A 22,875-nucleotide genomic window follows, 5' to 3' on the forward strand; every position below is an offset into this window, starting at 1 on the left:
ATTTCAACTCTAAACGCATTTGGCCTTCTCATTTCAATCCAAAAGTGTCTTTCCAATACTGCACTCCATTCTCCTGGAGCTCAATTTGACTGTTTGTGCGTGTCTGTGTGTGTTAGTAGGATTGTTTTGACTAATCCTCTCCTGCTGCCGGATCATGCCTCATCAAACGGAGCGCTGCGACCGCACACTGATCACAACATTTCACCCTCTCCTTTCAGCCCAGAGTGACAGCCTCTCCGTGTGTTTCCCACGCACCTTCAGCGCAGACATGCAGAGACACTGTTTGGGTTCTTTAGAGTCACATGACAACAGGAGGTGTGGGGGGGGGGGCAGACAGAGGGAGGATGTGTGGGGGGGTTAAGGCGGAGGTGGATGAGCATCAGGATGAGTTGGATTTACAGCTGCAGTGCAGGGAAGTCTTGAGTAGACGAGGGCAGGGAGCGGAGGGAAGAGGTCAGGCCGAGGGAAGAGGAGATGTGGGGGGGGGGGTCAGAGGTCAGATGGCCCTCCTAGCTTCTGTTCAGCTGAGTAAGATGAAGAATGGCTGCCTTGTGCAGAGGAAACATGCCCGTTGGGAGTAGGGGGGGGGGGGGGATAGGACAAAACAGGAGAAGAGAGGTGTGTTGAGAGGATCCTGGAATGTCTTTTTCGAGAAGAGATAGATAAATAAGGGTTGGAAAATAAAATTATTGACACAAGAATCAAGATTTTAAGATTCTGAAATGATTCGCAACTTTTAAATATCCATTTATAAAAAGCTTTTTGCTAACCAAAACATTTATATTTCTACAGACTACAGTACAAAACCATGTCAAAGCTGTGTACAGCCTTATAGTGTGATTTGTTTGAAAAAATCTATAAGACTTATTTTGTGAATAATTAATTATTATTTGTATTGATTTTCTAACTAGCAGGTTTCTAGGCAGCTAGGCCAAGCTTACTGTTATTTATGTACTTTATTTTGTTGTTTTGTATTTTATTAGTTTTCTAACCTTTTTTTCTTAATTTCACTGAGAATTGAAAAATACTAATCACTTCAATCAAGGTTTCTTTTGTTTTATATTAGAATTATTAAATATAACATTATCTTTTTAGTTTGCCTTTTATCAGTATTGCAGTCCGTAGATCCACGTTTTTAATATATAAAAATTTACTTTTAAGCCACTTCACCTGAATTAGCAAACAGTTGACTGGAGTACATCCTTAAATTAGCATACAGACTCAAGTTCTTATCCAACATTCTATAGAAATTAGAATTTAAATCGAATCATGACATAAAGGATGTTTTACACTTCTTACGAGAACTCTTGACATTGAAAGCTCAGTGAGTGTCGAACATAAACACACAGTCACAGATGGAGACATGTGCGGGTCACCCCAGTGCATCCTGTTAAAATGTCCACCCATGCATATGGTGTCCCATATGAGAGACGGCAGCGATTAACCCAGTTGACTTGAGAGGTCTCGCAGAGTCTTCTGGCTCCACCGGGCGAACAATAGCCTCTGATTGGTGGGGGCCGTGATGTAGTGCCGCCCTGTGTGCATGTGCAAATGCTTTCCATTGACTTCTTTCAGACTGTAGGAAATCACTGCAACACAGAAAGCTTGTGCTTGTCTGTCTCGTCTATTATTAGTGATTGTGCTGTCTTTCTGTTAGCTTGCCAGTCTGTCTGTCCAGCTGTCTGGCAGTGTTGAGGCCTGTGACTCTGTCTCTGTCTGACTCACAGTTCAGCTCAAATTGTAGCTCTTACACAATGTTCAGCCCTTAAGCAGTGCTGGTGTTTTCTAATTCAAATCAACACCCAACATATTAGCTTTTGATCAGGATCACGATGACAGTGCATTAGGGTCATTGCATTGGAAGGATATACAAACTAAGCCATTGGAGGGGAAATATTCAGTGATCAAATAAATCACTCAATTTAGAACAAGAAAAGTTGTTGGTTGGTTTAACAATTTTGTCTGGACTAAAATATCTCAAAAACTATATTAAGTAGTTCCATGATATTTGGTACAGATATTCATGGTGCCTAGAGGATGAACGTTACTAACTACCACTTATGGGGCATCTAGCACTACTGTTTAGTTAATTGTTCCACTTATTCAGTGTATTATCTCAACATCTACTGGGAGGGTTGGCCCAGACGTTCATGGTTCCCAGATGATATACCTTAGTGGAATCCCCAGACCAATCCTCTTGTGTCACCATGACGTTAGCTTCTCAATTCAGAGTGAATTGTCTGGAGATCGGTAGGAACGATTGAATTGTAAAACAAAACTTGGAAAAAAAACTTTGCTTTTCCCTGAGTGAAACATCAGGTTTAAGAAATTGTAGTCTGATAGGCCTCAAGTCTTCTTTGTGTTTAGTTCTAATTGGCAAATTTTAGCAAACGTATACACAACTGGATGGAGATCATGATCAAACATTAAGTCTACTAAACATCAGAATGTTAGCATTGCAACTGTTAGCCTGTTAGCATTTAGCTAAGAGGAATGCTTAACAGAACTGCATGTCTGTGGATTCATAGCTTTTTGTAACATTAGCAGGATGTTGGCGTTATTCTACAGATATTTCATAGATTTAACACCAACTCTGTCAATGGTTCAATAAAATAGTAATTTATTTGTGCTTAATAAGAAATTAAGTGTCCAGATGAACAGACAGATTTCAGAAATGTTAAGCTAAATTGCACAGGAAATTCAAAGGATAAGTCAGACAAGCCTCTGAGGTACAGATTCAATAAAGTTTTCCACATGCATTAAACCCACTATACCCCCGTCTCGCCTGTTGCTTCCTGTCTCTGTTATCCCTCCTGCCTGATTACCTGATTGTGTTCACCTGGTGCCCCTGTGTTTTCTCCTCCCTCATCACATGTGTCTTGTGTGTGTGATTAGTCTTGTGTGCATTTAAGTTCTGGTTTTTCTGTCTGTCATTGTGAGTTTCTTGACGTTGTTGGATGGTTTATGTTCTGAGCGACTTTATATTTTGCCTTGCCCAGTTTTGACTTTGTTTGCCTGGCCTAGTTCTGGAAATAAAGGATTCCTGCTTTCAACATATCTTCTGCATTTGGGTCCTATATATATACCTCGCCGTCCAGCCGTGACAGAAGAAACTCACAATGACAGACAGAAAAACCAGAACTTAAATGCACACAAGACAGGAAACCAAACTAAACCTAGACAGATCTAGACATGAAAAAACACAACGCAGACAGATTGTGACAAATTGACCATACACGGCTTGTTGTTTTCCTTGTGTTTCCTGAAAGTGAAAGGTACATCTCCTCATTCGGATTCAGGTTCCTTGACTGTATTTGAGCAGAAAGGCATTACAGTATATGTGATATACTTTGTTACTGTTGTCTGTACTTTCCACTCTTTCCTGCATGTCTGCATGTGCACTGAGCACAAAGTAAACATGGTTCGACGTATACATGAGGTAATGCATACAGTGCCAGTGTTATCAGAGGTGAAATCAAAGTGTCTACACAAGTCTCAGCATGAGTCACACTCGCTGCAAATGAGGTAATAGTTTAGAGTTCTGAACTAAAGGCGGAAAACAGCCTGTTGGCTACCTTATGGAGCTGGAATGCTGGAAGAGTTTATCTCCATGATGTAACAGAATGTACCACCCTGAAGCTGCTCAGTGTGAACAGTTTGATTCTAAAATGCTATATATCTGTTATAAAAATGACACTCTGGGCAGGTGCTCATCTTTCTGTCTGGTTCCTGCAGGTCTTATCTTTGGCACGGTATCCTGACATTTAGGTTAAGCGTTCATAAAGCTAAGGGAACTGGATGTATCACTGATTTGCTGCGTTACTTACAATTATATTACACCTGATTCACTTCCAGCTGACATGCAAATATAATTACAGTCACCAATAAATCAATATAAATATACACATTTTTAGATTGACTTTGTTTTTATCACATGCCTCCACAGTGACTTCCAAACATTTTGTTTTGGGGTTTTTACCTTTCCTGTAGTGAAATATATAGGTTTTTGTGCATGTAAATGGTCTTAAAGGCTAAAATCACTGTGTTCCTTCAGTTTCTCTCCCCCCCCTGCCTGAAACGCATCCATTGGACTATTTTGTTTACTTCCATAACATAGTGAAATCACTGTGTAACACTTCTATATGCTAGCGCTCAACACATTTGGTTTGCTCTAATTTGTTTTCTGAAGTAATGATCATGTAACTGATAAGCGAGACTTGGAATATACTGTAGACGTTTTGTGAGAGTTTGTATTACTGTATGGAGTGACTTGGTTTTGCCAATGGCGAGCCCTGATTTTTAAACCTAGGCCCTCTGACCCCACCCTTCCGTCTAAAAAAAAAAAAGAAGAGTTATTACGTCACAGCGTATACTATCAAAACAGCGGCCCGGGGTGCAAAACGCATCAATGACAGCGACCCTCTACCACACAAAACAACACCATTTATATAAACACCTATCATGACAGGGCACCAACAGCCAAGTAAAAATTACGAATGAATTAAGTCGGCACGGCGGCCCACATTGAAAATGACTTAGGCCTACCTTTGATGATCAAATCCCTTAAACAAAAAGTCCATCCTCCTGTCCTTTTGGATGAACCACTTGATAGCGGGTCATTCAGCTGATACTTTGCCACTCCAGTTTATCATTGTAACTCAATCTTGAAAATGGCTCGGTTAATAATTTCGCAACGATGTCATCACTATCACTGAAGTGAGCCATCATGAACAAACTTATGCAAATTAGCTACTTCTGCCTAGCTCGACCCGTTGTTATAACACATGCATAAACCAGAGGTGGGAGTAAGTCCTACATGTGCAAGTCATGAGCAAGTCTCAAGTCTTGACCTACAAGTATCAAGCAAGTCCCAAGTCACTGTGATGAGAGTCAAGCAAGTCAAGTCAAGTAATTGCTCAGGTCAAGCAAGTCAAGTCATACGAAATTCTGATGAATAAGCCCAGTATCCGCATTTAAATCAGTTAAAAGACAGTGGTTATGAAAATGGATTCAACCCACACTATGATCTTCATTACATACACAGTTAATCATTTGAAATCTAATTTAGACCGATGACAATCATATTAGATTCATATTAACCCTAGAACTGCAGAAAATATAGCTACGAATCAAAAAGTCTGTTCAAAAAGGCAGAATTCCAGGTAAGAAAATCATATATGGCATTTGCCATGACACAAATTTAATTTAAATTTTTGTCAACACTAGAACCGCCAACAGCGTCAGCACCTACATAGATATCATTTTCAAATAATTTAATTTGTTCCTCTTCATAATTTCCTTCTAAACTAAGTAGGACGATTTTAAAACTCACTTAATTGGGTTAATTTAGAAATGGCTTCAGTTTATCATCATAACAAATCAAAAAGTTCAGATTCATTTTACAATAAATCAAGGAATGATGCACTTCTACAAACAAAAACAACATAATTAAAACATTTAAACAAACTACTAAAAGTAGATGAACTACATTATTTAAAAGTTTACAATAACTTCTGATAATAACACAGGGGAAACAAACGACTCTCTCTCTCTCTCTCTCTCTCTCTCTCTCTCTCTCTCTCTCTCTCTCTCTCTCTCTCTCTCTCTCCTAACAGCCCGTCAGTATCAGGGTTAGTCCAAATGAATCCCTTGGCAGTTCTAGTGTTAATTTACCGTTTTGTCTTCTCTTTGCAATGCTTAATCGATTTGAAAGCAAGTCTAACGTAGCTTAAATTTAACGTTAGCTTTCTAGCTAACAACACATTCACGCACCTTTCTCTGTGGGGTTTTTTGTAGTGACGAATTCAGTTGGATGTTGTGGTGGTCCTGTCACTGATCTTTATGCTGCAGATCCTGCATACCGCTGTTCTCTTCTTATTACCGTCATCGACAAAATAATCCTTGAATCCAAACTTCACTATTTTTGGAGTAAAGCTAGCCGCTGCCATGTCAACTGACACTCCTGCCTTCTAGTGGGTTGCCAGGTTTGCGCGCATGGCGCTATAATCACGTTTTTTGAAAAAACTAAACGTAATATCTCACTACAAATACAAACGCAAATATTTCATTTTAAACAGTCAAGTCCTTTCAAGTCATCTGTCTCAAGCTTAAGTCAAGTCTCAAGTCATGAATACCAAGTCAAAGTCAAGTCAAGTCTTTTATCAATGTTAGTCAAGCAAGTCTCAAGTCAAAAAATATGCGACTCGAGTCTGACTCGAGTCAAGTCATGTGACTCGAGTCTCCACCTCTGGCATAAACTTCACAGCGGGCGGAACTTGTCATAAAGTCTGTATTTAAGGGTCAGAGAGGCCTATAGAGGGCCCTGACGGCTCACCACTGGGTTTTGCCTATATCAATTCATCCTGACTTTTCTCCATTTTTACCGTGGAGACATGTGACAAATACAATGTTTCTGCAATAAATTCAAGGTAGCACCGAGTGAGTAATTTATATTAATGCTATGGGCTAAGTAAACCTTTAAGTTGGGAGTAGGATTGCTTAGGGGGGCTTTTTGTCCAAAACATGAGTGTAAAATAAAGAGTAGAGGTCATGGCTAAAGCTAAGGAAGGGCATTACAGCACCTCCCTTGAAGGTTCCTAGAATTCCTGTGAGATTAAAAATGACGGGGCAAAAATACCTCATGATAATTAAAAGAAAGCCTTCAGCCAGCTGTAGACAGGTCCAGCCCCAAAACACTCCACTGTGTCCTTAATGATGCATTTTAAAAGATGCTGGTTTGTAAGACTGTCCCTTCTCTAATGCCTATTAGCAGTGTGAAAAAGAGTGTGGGGTATTTGAAAGATTGCTGTGTATGTGCATATGCATGTGTGTGTCTCCTGATGTAAAAGTGCATGAGAGTGCCTGTTTTGTCCGTGCGTGCTAATGAGTGTGAGGCAGGAGAATATGTGTGCGTCTCTAAGGGAACAGGAGTCTTTTCCCAGGAGCTGCAGTGGCTGAGCTGAGGGGGTATGTGTACACCCTGACCCTAGCTTTCGGGGGTCCTGGTTGCCTGTCTGAAACCATGTCCTTTCTTTGTAGCCCATTTGAGAGAGTGACGCAAATGTGGAGACAGAAAATAATCAGTCAGGGCCACGACTCTGAATTCGCTGCTAGGGTTGCCTTTAACTCTTTAATTGTGAGTTCCCCACCCCCATACGTCTTCCTGTCACCCATATCTGCCCAAGCGACTCACCATATACACCAGCATTCCCCCAAACAATAAACAAACAGAGTGCCGGGTGCATTGCTAATGATGGGAAACAATTAAGGGCTCACAAAGGGGAGCGTCAGGCTATATTGCTCTGCGTAGTATTTACATAGTATTGTGAGGTTAAATGAGTAGAGCCTGGATTTCTGGTGAGGGCAAATGGAATAAAAGAGACCGGCCTGCTGAAGAGATTTTTCTTTTGTTTGGCTTTGTAAGAAAGGATATGTTGGACCACTAACCACTTCAGTGATATTGGGAATCAAACCGTTTAAGTGGACGGAATTTCTACTTATCCCGAATCCCCATGCACAATGTACCCCTCAAACCTCGTTTCACCCATTCTACCTCCAGATATACAGAAATGACAATTGGGCAAACAAGTAAAGTGGCATACCAGTGCATGCCCCCCCCACGCCCCCCAAGCAGTGTCCTTCCCACTGGATAAGCTCTGGTGTGTGAATGGGTTGGTGTGTGTGTGTGTGTGTGTGTGTGTGTGTGTGTGTGTGTGTGTGTGTGTGTGTGTGTGTGTGTGTGTGTGTGTGTGTGTGTGTGTGTGTGTGTGTGTGTGTGTGTGTGTGTGTGTGTGTGAGAGAGAGAGAGAGTGAAATAAGCACAGAGTGAGATAGGTTAAGTTTTAAGCCCCATACAGACATGGAATACGTACAAATGCTGGCTTCTACTATCTGTTGGATAGGTCCCTTTTTGTATTTCTGGCATAGCTACAGTACATTTGATGTACAGTAGTGTTTCTTACAACCATTGGTGGAGGAAGTATTCACCTTCACTTAAGTAAACATAATACCGGACAAAGTTAAAGTCCTGTATCGGCACTCAGAGCTCACAGCTCCTCATATCTGTTCAGAAACTAGTCAAAAGTTAAACAAGTACAAACCATAGACTGTCTGTGTCATGGTGAATACAGTCACTGGTTTATTTATGTCTATATAGGCCGTTGTTGTGAGTGTGGACGGTCGGAGCATATACTGCGTTAGCTTAGCCGATCTCCATTCAGAAAACACGCATTTTAAAAGGTTTTTCGCCTGCTGTCTGTCTGCAGACTTGTCAAAGCATTAATTCATGGTTTTTACTAACCGGTATCAGTATGTTGTTACTTCGGCATCATTTTGAAACGTGTATTACAATTAAATCACGGTCAAATATGTTCATTTTGTTGTAGTTGCCAGCGATTCTCTCACTAGCTTAGCATACTCAGCCCAGTTGTTGGCCCGGAAAGAACCTCGATTTTGGAAAGCCAGAAAACTGTGAAAAAGTACCCGCTAGCCGGAACTACGCCTAGTGGAAACGCAACCAAAAACGGGCCGGGCACGGCACGGCACACTTAAACCACGCTGTAGTGGAAATGCGCCATAAGAAGTTGACCAATCATAACAAAGACGGCCAGCTAACCAATAAGAGCAGACCGGGCTATTGTTTCAGACAGAAGTTTAACAAAATATCCCCTGTGGCTTTTGCAAGGTTTTACTGTTTTAGTTGCTTGAAATGGAGCACATTTTGGACCGTAGTAAAGTACCTTAACTTTTATTAGGAAGTTATTATTCAACCACTGCTTACGGTGAGCTTTTAAACATAGTTTTCTATCGAAGAATACATTACCATAATGACTATTTTGATCCCAAAAGGACCTTTGACAATGAAAATCTTAGCCTGTGACCTAAGATTTTCATTGTCATATCTACACAGTAGCTATGTACACATGACAATAAAAGTATTGAAACCTTGAAACTTGAAACATTCAACCACTGCTTACGGTGAGCTTTTAAACATAGTCACCATAATATCCGAAAGGACCTTTATAATCATTTATTTCTTGGAGACTTCCTGTAAATATTCTGTTTGACAGTAGAACATAGAATAACATATCATTGACATTTCAAGACTTTTACATTTAATTGATATTTCATCACATGCTGTTTGAAAATCATTTCCTGTATATTTATTATTTCATCCATACAGTTGGCATCTCTCCTTGGGTTGTATTTACAAAATCAAAAATGTTATAACCACAAAAGCGTACTGTTAGTTCATGTCCTTTCCCAAGTGGTAAGTGCATTCAAAACAGATTACTTAATTCCAGACCAAAACTCCCATTCCTGTTAACTTAATGACTGTTTTGGGTGAAGTGGTTAGGGAGTTCACACTTAGCGTTAAACGAGATGGGATGGGTCATATCCATTCTGCTGACTGAGATGAGTCCTTTTGTGTTCCCTTTGTGATTCCTGAACAGTAGAGAAGTGAAACCAGAGCATTGTTTTTTTGTCAAAACACCGCTTGAGTGCCATCTCAGTCCACAGGCATCAATTTACACAAAGAGATTTCACTTTGACAGAATGAAGAACTGTTTGAAGCCCACCCTAAACCCTAGACAGTCTGACTGACAGACACAAACTCATCTAAAATTACTGTAGAGTACCATTAAACCCACTTATCCCCCGTTCCCAATCCCCTGAAATCCATATCTAGATCCCCAACCCAGCAGGTGCCAGTCCGAGCCTTGGTATCACGGCGCCGTGGATAACATGGATGCCAGGCAGATACCTCCAGCTCTCCCCAGAAAGCCCCCTTGCCAACATGGCGCGTCCTGCACAGCCATGGTCATTCTTTCAGTCTAACTAGATTAAGCTAATCACGTTATGTAGTGGTTAGGCGTAGCCGGCAGACAGAATGAAGGGCCCGCTGTCCTGCTGTTGCCATGTGTTTCTGAAACACAAACAGTGAACAGTCACATGGGGCTTCATAAACATTGAGGTACTTTCAGTCTGCCTGTGTTTCTAAACCTCCAAAGTAGTTGAATTATGGAAAACCAGTTTTAAGTAGTCTCAGAGCACCATCCTATTTGCAGAATCTCAATGCTTGTTAAAGATTTAAGAGAAGCTTGTGTTTACCAAAACATACTGCCATTTCTGTTACACATCTTTTTGCTGAAAGTTCATTATTGTTGCAGACCTATCGTCTAGTTCCAGTGAGGTTGGGTTGGCATTTTTAGTTTAATTTCTCACCACTCTCTGATGGCTTCCATGCTCCGTAGCTGGTGACTTGGGCGATCAATTCACTTAGCGTGTAGTGTCATTATTAGGTCAATGTCCGGTGCCTTGCTCAAGGGCACCACGGCACGGTCAAGTAGCAATCCAAACCATCCTCCTGCTGCTCTTATACTTGAATAAGCTTTGTCAGATAAGCAATAATACAACTACTTAGTAGTACTCCCGACGGCCGGTATACTTTACAGCAGTGGTCACCAACCTTTTTAAGCCCAAGATCGCAGACCTCGGCCTAGGTGAAAGGCGAGATCTACCTATTGCAGAATTGAGTGAAAAAGACGGCCCAGGCAATGCTTCCAATTTGAGGCCTTTAATATAGGCTAATTGCATCTGAATTACTGTTACAATGAAAGCTCCATAATCAGCTCACGGCATATAGGCAGGGGTAAAGTGCTATTGGGGGGCGGACCTCACCTCCTCTAGGTGGGTCCTCACCTCCTCTAGGGGGGTCCGGGGGGATGCTCCCCCGGGAAGATTTTTTTTTAAATATTGAAGTTGAAAGCATCAATCTGGTGCACTTTGAGAGCAACATGAAGAGTTCTATGGATACCTCTCTCAGCACCCATATGAAACAGAACTGTAAACAGATTTTCTTTTTCTTTATGGATATTTTACAAATCACTCCCCTTTTAAACTGTATTCTTGTTTTACTGACATACTATATAGTAGGCTATTTCATACCTGTTTTTCATGTATTCTCTTATTGTTTGTATAACTATAATGATCATATGAAGGTGTGCCGCGGAAATAATCTTTTGAATAATTTGTGACAAAACCGTTCTAAACACTCAGAGAGTCCTTTAGCTCACCTGAGCCCCTCAGTCTGACAGGAGAGGATTCTCCTCCAGCTTGTTGTGGTAACAGCTCCTTATGTCCGTTAGTTACTGTAGTTAGTGCAGCTAGCTAACCAGATGCTAACATCACGGTCCCCGCTAGCTAGGGTGGCCATTTCCATAACACCAAAAAGGAGGACACTTTGGGATTATCTTTTAGTTTTTATCCTGGCTTCACTGAATCCTTCACACTCAAAACACAATAAGACTCTAGTGTACTAACCACAAGTTGAATGTCTATTTACGATACTTTTGCCCTTTCCTGGCTGCTTCCAAGAGTTTTTTGTTTGTAAGGAGTCTCTGGTACATGTCTGTGCACTCAAATGTGAAGTTGAGACAAATTTGCAGCTCTGCCTTGACACTGTCCACATCCAGACGATTTCTCTCATTTCTCCATGCTGAGGTCATCATTGAGAACACACGTTCTGTATGTGCATTGCTACATGGGATGGAGAAGATGTAGGCGCTGATCTTCCTCAGATTCACAAATGGGACTTCTGCTTTGGAAAACAGTTTCAGATACCGCTCCTCACTGTGGCATCCTTCCATTTCTGAAGAGCTGAGAATAGCTTCCACCATGCCATATTCCTCATAGAGTCCATCCATGTCAATGTCTTTCAGGCTGCAGGCTTGGACTGCATCACTGTATTCTCCATAGGACACAGCAGTTGTGAGGCCAAGCTTTGACACTTTACTATGAAAGCTGTTCTCAGAGAAGTCATACCTTTCACTCACGTATTTCTTGGCTCTTTCATAGAAAACAAGAAAATCAGCCTCACATTTCTTAGCCAGATCAGGGGTTAGCTGCTTGAGTTTGTTGTTCACAGCAAAGCCAAAAAATGTGTCCTTTAACCTTCTCTCAAGTTTCCCTTTCAGTTCAGTCATTACCTTAAACACAGAGGTTATGCTGAATGATTTGGCCTCAAGTGCTTCAATGCAGTCTGAAAACACTTTCAGAATGTGACTGAGGAAGAGAAAATACATCTCAGATACTTCGTTGCCATCCTCTCCAAAGCATTTCCACAAAATCTTGGAGCATTCCTCCTCACCTAGACTCTGAAAGTAGCTGGTCAGGGGTCTCCAACACTTCAGGATTCTGTCAATAGATGGCAGCAGAGACAACCATCGCGTGACAACGTGCCGCAGCAGATTGCATTCCTCCACTTCCACAAACTCGCAGAATTCCTTCAACTGCGCCGTTCTGCTAGCTGAGATGCTAAAATGGCTATACACCTTAAGCACAACATTTTCAATGTCAATATCCAAGTTGCTTGCTGCATATCTTGTTGCATTGTGCAGAATATGGGCTAAACAGTTTGCAGCGAGCACGTCTTTTTGAGCCTGTTTCAGTTTCTGATAAACACTGTTGTGTTTTCCATAGTTAACGCTGGCGTTGTCTGCTGCATATGCTGACATTTTTTTCACATCTAGTCCAGACATCTCCAGTTTAGATAGCAGCTGATTTGTTATAGCTTCCGACTTTTCGTTGCTATCACTGTAAAAATCCAACAGTGCATGTTGCACGCCCTCCTCAAAGTGAAAATATCTCAGTACAATGGGGAAACACTTGATCGTACCTTTGTTTGATGCATCACTTGCCACTGAATAATGCAGTTCATTTTCTTTTATGTAATCCACATGCGTCTGGACAGAGTAGGGTGCTAGGATATTTTCGCACAAAGCTTTGGCTTTTGTTTTTCCACAGGTCATCCCTTTTGCTATTGATGAGTCGTTGTAGATTGTGCGATCAACTTTTATTCCACAGTCTACACTCCTGTATGACTGGTGATGCTTGACGGCATGATAAACTTTACAAAGTTCTGCTGCGGAGATTGTCATCTTGAGGCGATGAAGCTTCACGGAAAAACGATAAAAGTGAAGAGGCACCTGCGCTTTGATCGTTGCTTTTGTGCTTATCTGTGTTAGCATGTCTGTCGACAGCACCTTTTCCTTTGCTACGTACCTCCACATCGCAACGTGCAAAAAGCATGGAAGTCGTCCTTTCGGCTTTTTGTGAGGAATCCATGCTCTTTCGACCATTCAGGATTAAATGAAGTCTTTCGTTTCGGCATTTCTGCGGTTTAACCTACCGCTAACTAGGCGGAGTTGGCTCATGAGCTAGTCTGCTAGCGCTAACGTCACTCTGTGCCACAGTGCCATGCCGTGAACGTGACGTCAAGAAGCACATGGCTAATTGTTTACGTTTATTAACCAATGAAATACAAGATATTTATTTGACATCACATTCAGCCAATAATTTGTAAGACCACAAGTCTTACAGGGATATATACTTACACATAACTTATTTTTTGTATTTCTTTGTATAATTGTCTATTTTTTTTTTATACCCTAAAAGTATAAAATGGGGATCACCTCAAAAGGAGGACAAATGAGCGTCCGGCTCAAGGCTGCGCCGGCAGACGGACACAGACATTGAAAACCGGACTGTCCGACCTAAAACCGGACGGATGGCCACCCTACCGCTAGCACCGGTCCCTCTCTCTCCCTCTCTCCGTCCCTCTCTCCCTCTCTCTATCACACTAAATGCGCTATTGCCACACACACACAGAGCCGAGCTTGAATGACACAAGCACACGTGTATTTCCATGCAACTCTCTGATTGGTGTGGTGTCTTGCCTCTGTTGCGTTCAGTGAACACGGAAAATTACAGCCCTGCCGTTGTCTCTTGTGTCATGATGAGGTTCACGTAAAGCATGGTTAATGTATTATATTATTGAGGTGTCTCAAATATACGTTAATCAAGTGGCACCTGCTAACGGGGTGGTGGATGATAGGTTTACATCTAAAAAAATATTTTTCAAACATTATTTTAATTTAATTTTTCTTTTGTTACTTTTTTTTTTAACGGTCCGCGATCTACCCGCACCACACTCGCGATCGACCGGTCGATCGCGATCGACTGGTTGGCGACCACTGCTTTACAGTATAACGACAAATATTATGTCTATTAAGACTGTTTCTTCCCCATCTGGATCCATATGAAGGTCTCTTTATGAAGGCTATGTATTAACTATTTCCTGCTCTGCCTGGAAATAAGACGTCATGGTAAACAGATAAGAGACTTTCCTTCTGCTAAGTCAGTTCCTTCTGCTAATAACAGAGGAGAGGACAGTCCATGAATTAAAGAGTGAGGAAAGTCCAACAGATACTCAGTTTGCTTAATCATTCAAGTGTTATGTCTGTACGGTGATTGCATACTCCAGGCCGTTTTTCCAACACGTTGCCTTTTAGGATTGATGAGAAGAGTTAAAAAGGTGTCATTAGTGGTTATAAGTTATGGTTGTTAGTCTGGGTATTTCTACAGAAATGGAGCTGCTATATTTTCCTTGGTGTACTTTGATATTCTATGATCTCCCCATATGAAAAGACTTGCGAGCAGTCCCCCAATGTGCCAACCACATGGCCCCTTTTAGTCCTGTCCAGCAGGCATAAAGACTTAATGGAAGCCTCATAGCTGGACGATAAACTGGCACATTCTGACTTAAACACATCTACTTTTTCCTTGTATAGAACATATGTTTTTAGGGCATGTAGGATGGGTATACAGTATAGGAAAAACAGCAGGCTGCAGACAGACATAGAAGGATGTTTAACTGGGCTGGGGAGCACTGTCAGGGAGTTTCTCTGAAGAGTTGCATAACACACCTGCAAGGAGGGAAATGAGAGGACAAGACAAAAGAAGGGAAGGGGGGGAGGAAAGAAGGAGATTAGTCTGTGTTCTCTTTTTCATGAAACTTGGTGAAAGGCTGTAGCATGGGCCAAGGAAGAACCTATTCAAATGTGGAGGTGATCTAAATCACCTAAGGACACCTAAAATGTTTCGTTAAAATTGCAAAATTAGGCATTTGGCTTTAGCAGATGTGTCTCCAGGTGCGCTTATATTTGATTTGTGTGGCCAGGTGTTAATTTCCCATATAGCAAAGGAACTAATAATTGTTTGAACACCTGCACTTAAAAGAAAAATCAACAAAAACAACCCATAACAACTGAACCCACCTGGACTCATTGAAGTCCCATCAGGTCACAACTTTCTAACATTCCACCTCTTCTGTCTTTGTTGTCTTCTTATCTGCAGCCGGAGGAGTTGGATGCTCTTCATTCCCATACGTTCAGGGTGAAGACGTTCAAGAAGGCCAAGCAGTGCAGTGTGTGCAAACAGACCATCAGCCAGGACGGACTCATCTGCCGAGGTCAGTCCCCTGTCCTGGAGATCTCTTGCACCTAATGTAGAAACGTTTTTTGGTGGTCCAACACATTGTTGGAAAATGTTTAAATGACTGACCTCTAGCTGTTTCACTTATCGTACTGCACTGGTGTTGAGGTGTACTCCAGGACACTGTGACATAACAGTTGCTGTGGTTATAGGTGTAACAACATTGTTTTCAACACAAGGTCTTTACTTTACTTTGCCTGGAAGCTGGGGTACAGTGGCCTATGGATCTCCAAGTAAATAAGGCAAACCCATAGTATAATTCTAATCATTCTAAGAGTATGACACCATCTGTATTGGTTAAGTGTTGGAGAATCCCCCTCCCTTCCTGAAGGACTACTTAAAATCTTGTGCCATAATGTCAACATTCACCACCACACGTTCTCTTGCTTAGTTATTTTTCTGTTTAATATTGGTTTAATATACTATATCAAATGGAAAGACCACTCCAATGATGCCTTTACTTTACAGTTTTTTGGGGCCTGATGTACAATGTCGTCCAACTCCCCTCTGAAGGAAAGTTAAAAAAAAATAATTAAAATTAAAATTGAAACAAGCATCACAATATGCAGTCAGAAGCAAACTGGTAGTCTAAACTCAGACCTTTGATTATCCAAATGTCCCCACCCTTGAGATACTTCCCACTTACGAGAATCTTCACTAACTGCACCAACTTGCTGGGACAATGGAAGCAATATCTGTTACAACATCTATCAGTGGTCTAAATGAGGGGTCATCTGAGGTTACCTGGGGTCGTCTTTGTGTCAGAGTATTGTCAGTCAAGTGACAGAGCAGGGAAAGAAGCCTCACAGAGGCTCAAAGGTTAACAGCTTCTCAATATCCTTAATGGTGTTTACTGAAAAAAGGCAAGGTGGCTGACTGGTGTTGATGAGTGATCAGCAGGGTTTAGTTGTTGCAATCATCTTGAATAATATGACTCCACAAGGGTCCCAGTATCCAGCAGTCATTTTGTGCTTTTATTGTTTTTTTTTCTTAATGCAGGTGCCAGTTGATTACGTTTGAATTATACTGTGAAACAACTAACAATTGGAGGAAATTCAATGGGATTCAAAAATAGACTTTTATGAGATCACCATTTTCTCAACCAGTAGATCTTCCCCATCTGGAATATCTGATCCCGGTCTGCTCACCACATCACATCGTGTTATAGTGGAAATGTCTGTTTTCAGACAGATAACGTCAAGTGAAACCATGCGGAAACAGCTGGATGTTTGGTTTGGCACAGCGGGGGGGAATATTCAGCTTTCAGCCTCCCAAACCTGACACAGAACGGGTCGATGTTCGAAGGGCACAGCTTAGAAAAACAACAGCCTTCTCTGCACACTGGCCTCCTTTTGGATTCTAAAGGCCGTTTGACAGAATTGCATTTTGTCTTTGTGCTAAACTTTGTGAAGGCTTGTACTCATGCTTGTAAAGTGACAGCTCTTAATCAAATAATTTAGCACATTATGGTTCCAACTGTCCTTACTATACGGTAAGTATACGTAACTTTGTTTTGTTTTGATACCATTATTTATCCAGGGTTAGTCCCTTGCAGGTACACCCTGCTCCACATAACATTGTCACACATTTACTCCTAAAAGTTCTTCAGTACAACCCGAGTGGTGACCTCCAGTCTGAAAGTGAAGCCAAAGCTAAATCAGTGCCTTGAACCTGAGATCTCTCTAATATCCAGCATGGGCAACTCCTGTGGTTGCAAATAGCAGTCAGATTGAATAGAAGTTTATTAAAAAAAAGCGCCCCAATTTCTGACTTAATTTATTACCTTATTTAACATTTTCCTGAATATTAAATGATCTTCTTAAAGCATAATTTTCATTTTGTGAATTATGGTCCATTTTCCAACAATAAAGCTGCAGTGTCTGTATGCTTTCAGACAATGTGGTACAAATGTAAAATGTATGCAATATATAGTACATGCAGAATCCCAAAAAAGGTTAATGTATGATTCCTCAATACTTAACAGGTTAAAGGACTAGTGTTTAAGATGAACTATCTATGAGCATTATGTCACTTTATCGAACTATACAGTATGTAGTCAGAAGTGTTGCTTTACTGAGGCTCCTACCTGGATTATTTCTCCATGTGGCTACATGCTTAAATACATCTTAATAAATGACAGGTTAATATCTTAATGACAGACAGTGCTTTGTTACCGTCTCTAGGCACATGCATTATGCTACACACGCATTGTAGGTGCAGTGTTCCCATGCATTACACTGAACATAGATGGCTCCATATTGACATCCCTGAGTCTCTCACCTCGAACACAGCTTGTGGTTTGGATCTCTGATTGTCTAGGAAAAGTTTGTTGTGTCGCCTCCTCCTTTATCTGCTGCTGAAAGAAAGGCCAATAAAAATAAATGCACGGTAACCCCCCCTGCATGTTACTCTGTGATCTAACTGCTGGTCCAGATGTTGTTGTTGAACTGTGGGATGTGTGTGTGTCATTAAATATTGATGTTGTCGTCTTTGCTTTGCGTGCTCAGTGCTACAGACAGCATTTTGCCTATGTTTGTATCTAGTGTGACCTATGATGTAACTTTATTATTATGAATATATGACTTATCTTTAAGCCTCTAAGTAAAATAAATGGATGGCAGTCTTTTAAATCAATGGAAAAATAAATCTGTCCCTTACAATGTTACTGAACAGCAACATTTGAAAGAAAAGGATTTGATTACATTTAATGAAAGCAAGGTTTAATTTCCATGAATTGCACAAGCTGTTGCTATCACTCTTCTGGATAAATAATGTGTAGTTGTGTGTGCAGGCAGTATAACTGATTTATAGAGGGAATAAACCCTCATGACAGGGCAGCATTTCACTCTATTCTGATTGACCTCAGTTGGCTTCTCTCTCCCCTATCATGTCTGGGTTTGGGTAATGTGTATACGCAAATAGGGTGTGTGTGTCTGTGTGTGTTGTTAAAAAAGATTCATGAGTACAACACAACGTGAACAGTATTTCTCTATCTGTCTTATGACTTAAAAACAAGTATATTCTTTTGGCAGGATCATTTCAGTTCATCAAGTTACAAGTTCTTCTTTTGACTTCTGAGCTTTTTAGTTTTTCACCTGGAAACAAGAATGCTTTAAGTCCTAACAAACATAGGGAAGAGCACCTTGTGTGGCCGACATGAGTATTACAACAGCAAGCAATAAGACAATTGGTGTTGATTCACCTGCCAAACTCAACACGTTTTCACAGATGGAAAAGGTTACTAATGGTCCTGCCAAAACTTGTATTCACTAACCTTCCAACATTATTTTTCAGCACCAGTTCATGACAGATCATATTTTTAAGGAACTCAGAAAATTATTGAAAAAATGTTGACCTAATTTTTAAGTCATAAACACAGGAGAGAACCCAAATTAGATCAGTCTTAGAAAAAGGACCACCAGATTGTCTTTTGTACTTGCATCTCAGGGCTTCCTTAGTTTGGAACATATATAGATACAGTTTTATCTAATTTGATTTCGACTCTAGCAGCTTGGAAAACACTTTATAAACGTACAGATAAAGCATTGAAACACTACAGATCATCAACATTCAAATATATTTTGTATAGATGTATGAATCAATGATTTATTACTCTGAAAGATGTTCTTCAGAATGAATCTCTCCCTCCGTCAGCCTGCTCTTGTTTACTAACAGTCTCCAGTCACATGGCCTCATAAGGACACCAGCACTTCCTCTCTCTGTGTAGCGGTTGCCAGGATACAAGGTGTGAGTTACTCTGACAATAGCATGTTGACGCAGGCAGTGCCACCGTTTTCCAGTTATACAAAAAAGCCTTTCTGTGGAAGGGTATTTTTGGAGAGCTTGTCCCTGAGGGCAGGAAGTGGCTTTTATATTCATTCACTGCAGTGCAGGTTAATGAAAGGCATGGTCTGTTTGCAGAGGCAGGTCAATGGAGCGCTGCTGTGCCCATAAAAGGTCAAGAGGATTTTGCAACAGGTTATTTATTACAGGAGGACACTTTATTGTTTAGAATGGATTTGTCCCATGAACAATTTGCTTCCATTCTCACAGCTGCTGCATTACGTTTTTCCAAATGTATCCTACAAAGCCATTGCAACAAATCAAACCGCTTCAAACAAATCTCCAATTATTAGAGCCACTTATGCAAAGGGTGTAGCTGCTTTGTCCTTGACCGTCCCCTAGAGATCCACTGTACACAGATCTTCAAAGACTGGCACGCACTGTGTTTGTGTGTGTGATATCTCTCTGTGTGTGTGTGTGTTTGTGTGGCCTAGCATTATTATACTTGTGGGGACTTACACAGTCACGTGTGGGGACTCTCCTCCCTTATAATAATAATAATAATGCATTATATATTTGATTGGAGCGCTTTTACAGGTGCTCAAAGCGCTTTACAATTACATATTACACATATTAGACATGTACATGTCATTACTGTGCATTACCCACTGTACCCACACCTATGGGGACAAAATGGAGGTCCCCATGAGGGGAATCATTAATTTGGGTGAAGACTTGGTTACTGTAGGTTTAGGGTTAGGGTAAGTTTAAGGGCAAGGGTTAGGGTTAGGCATGTGTTGGTTATTGTTAAGGTTAGGATAAGACTCCAGAAAATGCATGAAAGTCAATGTAATGTCCCCTGAAGTGATGCATGGTGTGTGTGTGTGTGTGTGTGTGTGTGTGTGTGTGTGTGTGTGTGTGTGTGTGTGTGTGTGTGTGTGTGTGTGTGTGTGTGTGTGTGTGTGTGTGTGTGTGTGTGTGTGTGTGTGTGTGTGTGTGTGTGTGTGGGTGGGTGGGTGGGTGGGTGGGTGGGTGGGTGTGTGTGTGTGTGTGTCATTCAGATCTCAGTGAGGGTTAAAACACAATCACACATGCAGCATTGTTCTAGTGTCATGCATTACTGCTCTGAAGTTATGAAAACATTGTGTCAAACAGGTGGGAAGAACACATTTCATGTCCAACAGATGGGAACATCTTTTTTGCTAACTTTTATTTGTAATAATTTTGACTAATTTGATTTTGCCTTTGCAATAGGAATAACATATCAGGGTTTATTGATCATTTACATCATAATTGTCATTAACATTGAAGCCTATATTTAAATCATCATTGTGTGAAGATGATCTGAACTAAACAAATTAATTTTTTTTATTTCTAAAGAATAACATTTGTAGACTGGGATATCTCTGCAGCAACACATACTCCTGCAATTTGAGTATTGCACTTATTGATATGTTTTGATAACATATCAATACATTATGCAGCCCACTGTTTCCTTTTTAGTCCACTCCTTGCTTTAGCAGAAGTCATTAGTCTAATAACTGTAGCAGATGGATGAGGATGATCATGTGTTTCTGTGGATGGTGGTAAGTGGTAAGTGGTAAGTGGCGGTCGCCCAGTCTAATATAGTTAGTCGATCTACTGAACTGAACAATGAGTTTCCATCAGCCCTGCCTCAGGACACTGACTGGAACCAGGTCGTAACATTGGCAGCTCAAGAGCAGTTAATGCAATTAGGGCGACACCTGTTGGATGAGTTACTGTTTGACTTCCGGCAATTTTTTTAATGTAATTTTATGTCAACATTTACACACATTTAGGTGTTCATTCTTCTTGGAAAGTCTGTCAGCTATGTTTTTATCTGTCAGTATTTCTTTCTGTTTATTCATATCATCTAGTATTCATTGAAACTTTTCACTTTTCTAATTCATTATTCTGTTTTAAATAATATATTCTCTTAAGTCCTACTATTATTAATATAACAATATACACGTTTTGCCTGCTCTACAAAAATGTATTGATTCAAAGCTAAAAACGTCAAATATTCTCTCTCTCATGAGACAAGGTAATCCAGTTTATTAATGTGTTATTTGTAAATGCAGTTGATATGGGCAAACTTCTCTGTAATGCCTCTTGAGCATTAGGAAAGAAAGATGAGGACAGGATGCACAGAGCTGTATCTTACAGGCCCAGTTCGGAACAGATGCCTCCTAAACTAAACTTGGTATTAGCAATTGTGTCGAGGGTCCACCATGTTTAGGGCCTTAATAACCCAACTAGAGGGGAGTGGGAGTGATTAAACCTTCCAACTGTGAGCCTGCATCGGTCCTGATGCTGCCCTTTCGGACCGTGGAAGCATTGCAAACATTTTCTATGAAACTGCGCAAAGTAGGATAGAAATGTATCGTCATTTTACACAACCTGAAGGTTTCATTGTCGATTTGTATGTTTATCAGGACTGTTACAAAAAAAACATGCAAGTGTGTTCCATGTTAAAAACAAGAAGAGGTTTTAAAAGAAAGAAAAAAACACCACCTACGATTTTTGGAGTTTTATTACAATTATTATGTATTGTTTTCTTTTCGAGGAGATGCTGATACTAAACCACGGTAAGGGTCAGTTCCTGATTCTGCTGGAGAGAGGGGAGTTTAGATAGTTGGATAGATACTTTATTGATTATTAGCACCAGTACTTCAGGCATTCAAATATGTTAAAGGTGGAATAAAGCATTAACATAATAAAAAGATAATGAAAAAGAAACAGCAAATTTAAACATACAGTATCTACGGTAGAAAAATACATATATCACAAATGAAGGAGCAGAGACATATATGCATTGGATAGTATATAAATACATCACAGAAGTTTGTCCTGAATCTTGCCGCTGTATTCACGCCCTCCACCTGAACGAAGGGAGCCTCATCCAGCTGTCAGGGTGAGACTTCAGAGTTCCCTTTCGCACAGAGGAAGGATGTAGGGGTCATCTCCACTGTAGCTCCTACGTCCACTAGGAGGCAGCAAAATCCTTTGTTTCTAATGCAATACTTGTATCCATATGTGCAACCTCATCAGCTTACAGTGTAAAGGTAACACATTTTGAGCACAAACTTCAAACTTGACTTGTTCACATTGTATTTTCCACATTTCTCACCCTTCTTGTTTTAATTTTAATTTGCTGTGTTTTTGGACGCTGCAGATTACATCAATGAAAACAGCTGTTTCAACCAAACAAAGTCAAACTAATAGCCACAGTGACTCAAACAAATAGACAAGAAGGTAAACAAACAGGAGGTCTGTTTTGTCAGGGCGAAGCAAACAGATGACAGAATGAGCTCCATGGAAATGTATTGTGCTCTCCTGCTGCGATGTGTTCGGGAATCCCCCCCCCCCCCCCCCCCCCTCTCTTAGGAAAGCTTCAGCAGCTGGATGAAGGTGGGGCTTTACCCACAGAAATCCAAAACTGTCCGGGCTCTCAGTGGAGAAAACGTGTCGGCTGAATGATGACTGCCCTGTGGAAGTCCATGATGGATAGTGATGACTGCGTGTCAATGCTTTCCAACATTAACACTGCAGAAAGCACACAGGGAGAGTGTTAGAGAGAAGTGTAGGCACATGAGACTTATCTTCAGCTGTTCAGAAGACAAGTTTAGTCACAGAGGGCCGTCAGCTGTTCAATTGTACAGTGGAACAGCTGAGCCCCTATAATAAGGCTGTCAATCTCAGAGGATATACAGTATACTGTACAGTATCACATCCCTC

The 22,875-nt window shown here is 40.8% G+C and overlaps 1 protein-coding gene across 11 annotated transcripts in view; it reads left to right on the forward strand.

Annotated features, from left to right (window-relative positions):
* Window positions 1-22,875, forward strand: part of tns1b (tensin 1b) — a 281,948-nt gene that overhangs the window by 83,858 nt on the left and 175,215 nt on the right. For all 11 annotated transcript variants that reach the window (XM_079664776.1, XM_079664769.1, XM_079664781.1 and 8 more), the window contains exon 2: window positions 15,196-15,310. In XM_079664776.1, the coding sequence (XP_079520902.1) occupies window positions 15,196-15,310 (115 nt within the window). The remainder of the gene's footprint in view (window positions 1-15,195; window positions 15,311-22,875) is intronic.

Source organism: Notothenia rossii, assembly GCF_949606895.1.
Source record: "Notothenia rossii genome assembly, chromosome: 2".
NCBI classification, from domain to species: Eukaryota; Metazoa; Chordata; class Actinopteri; order Perciformes; family Nototheniidae; genus Notothenia; species Notothenia rossii.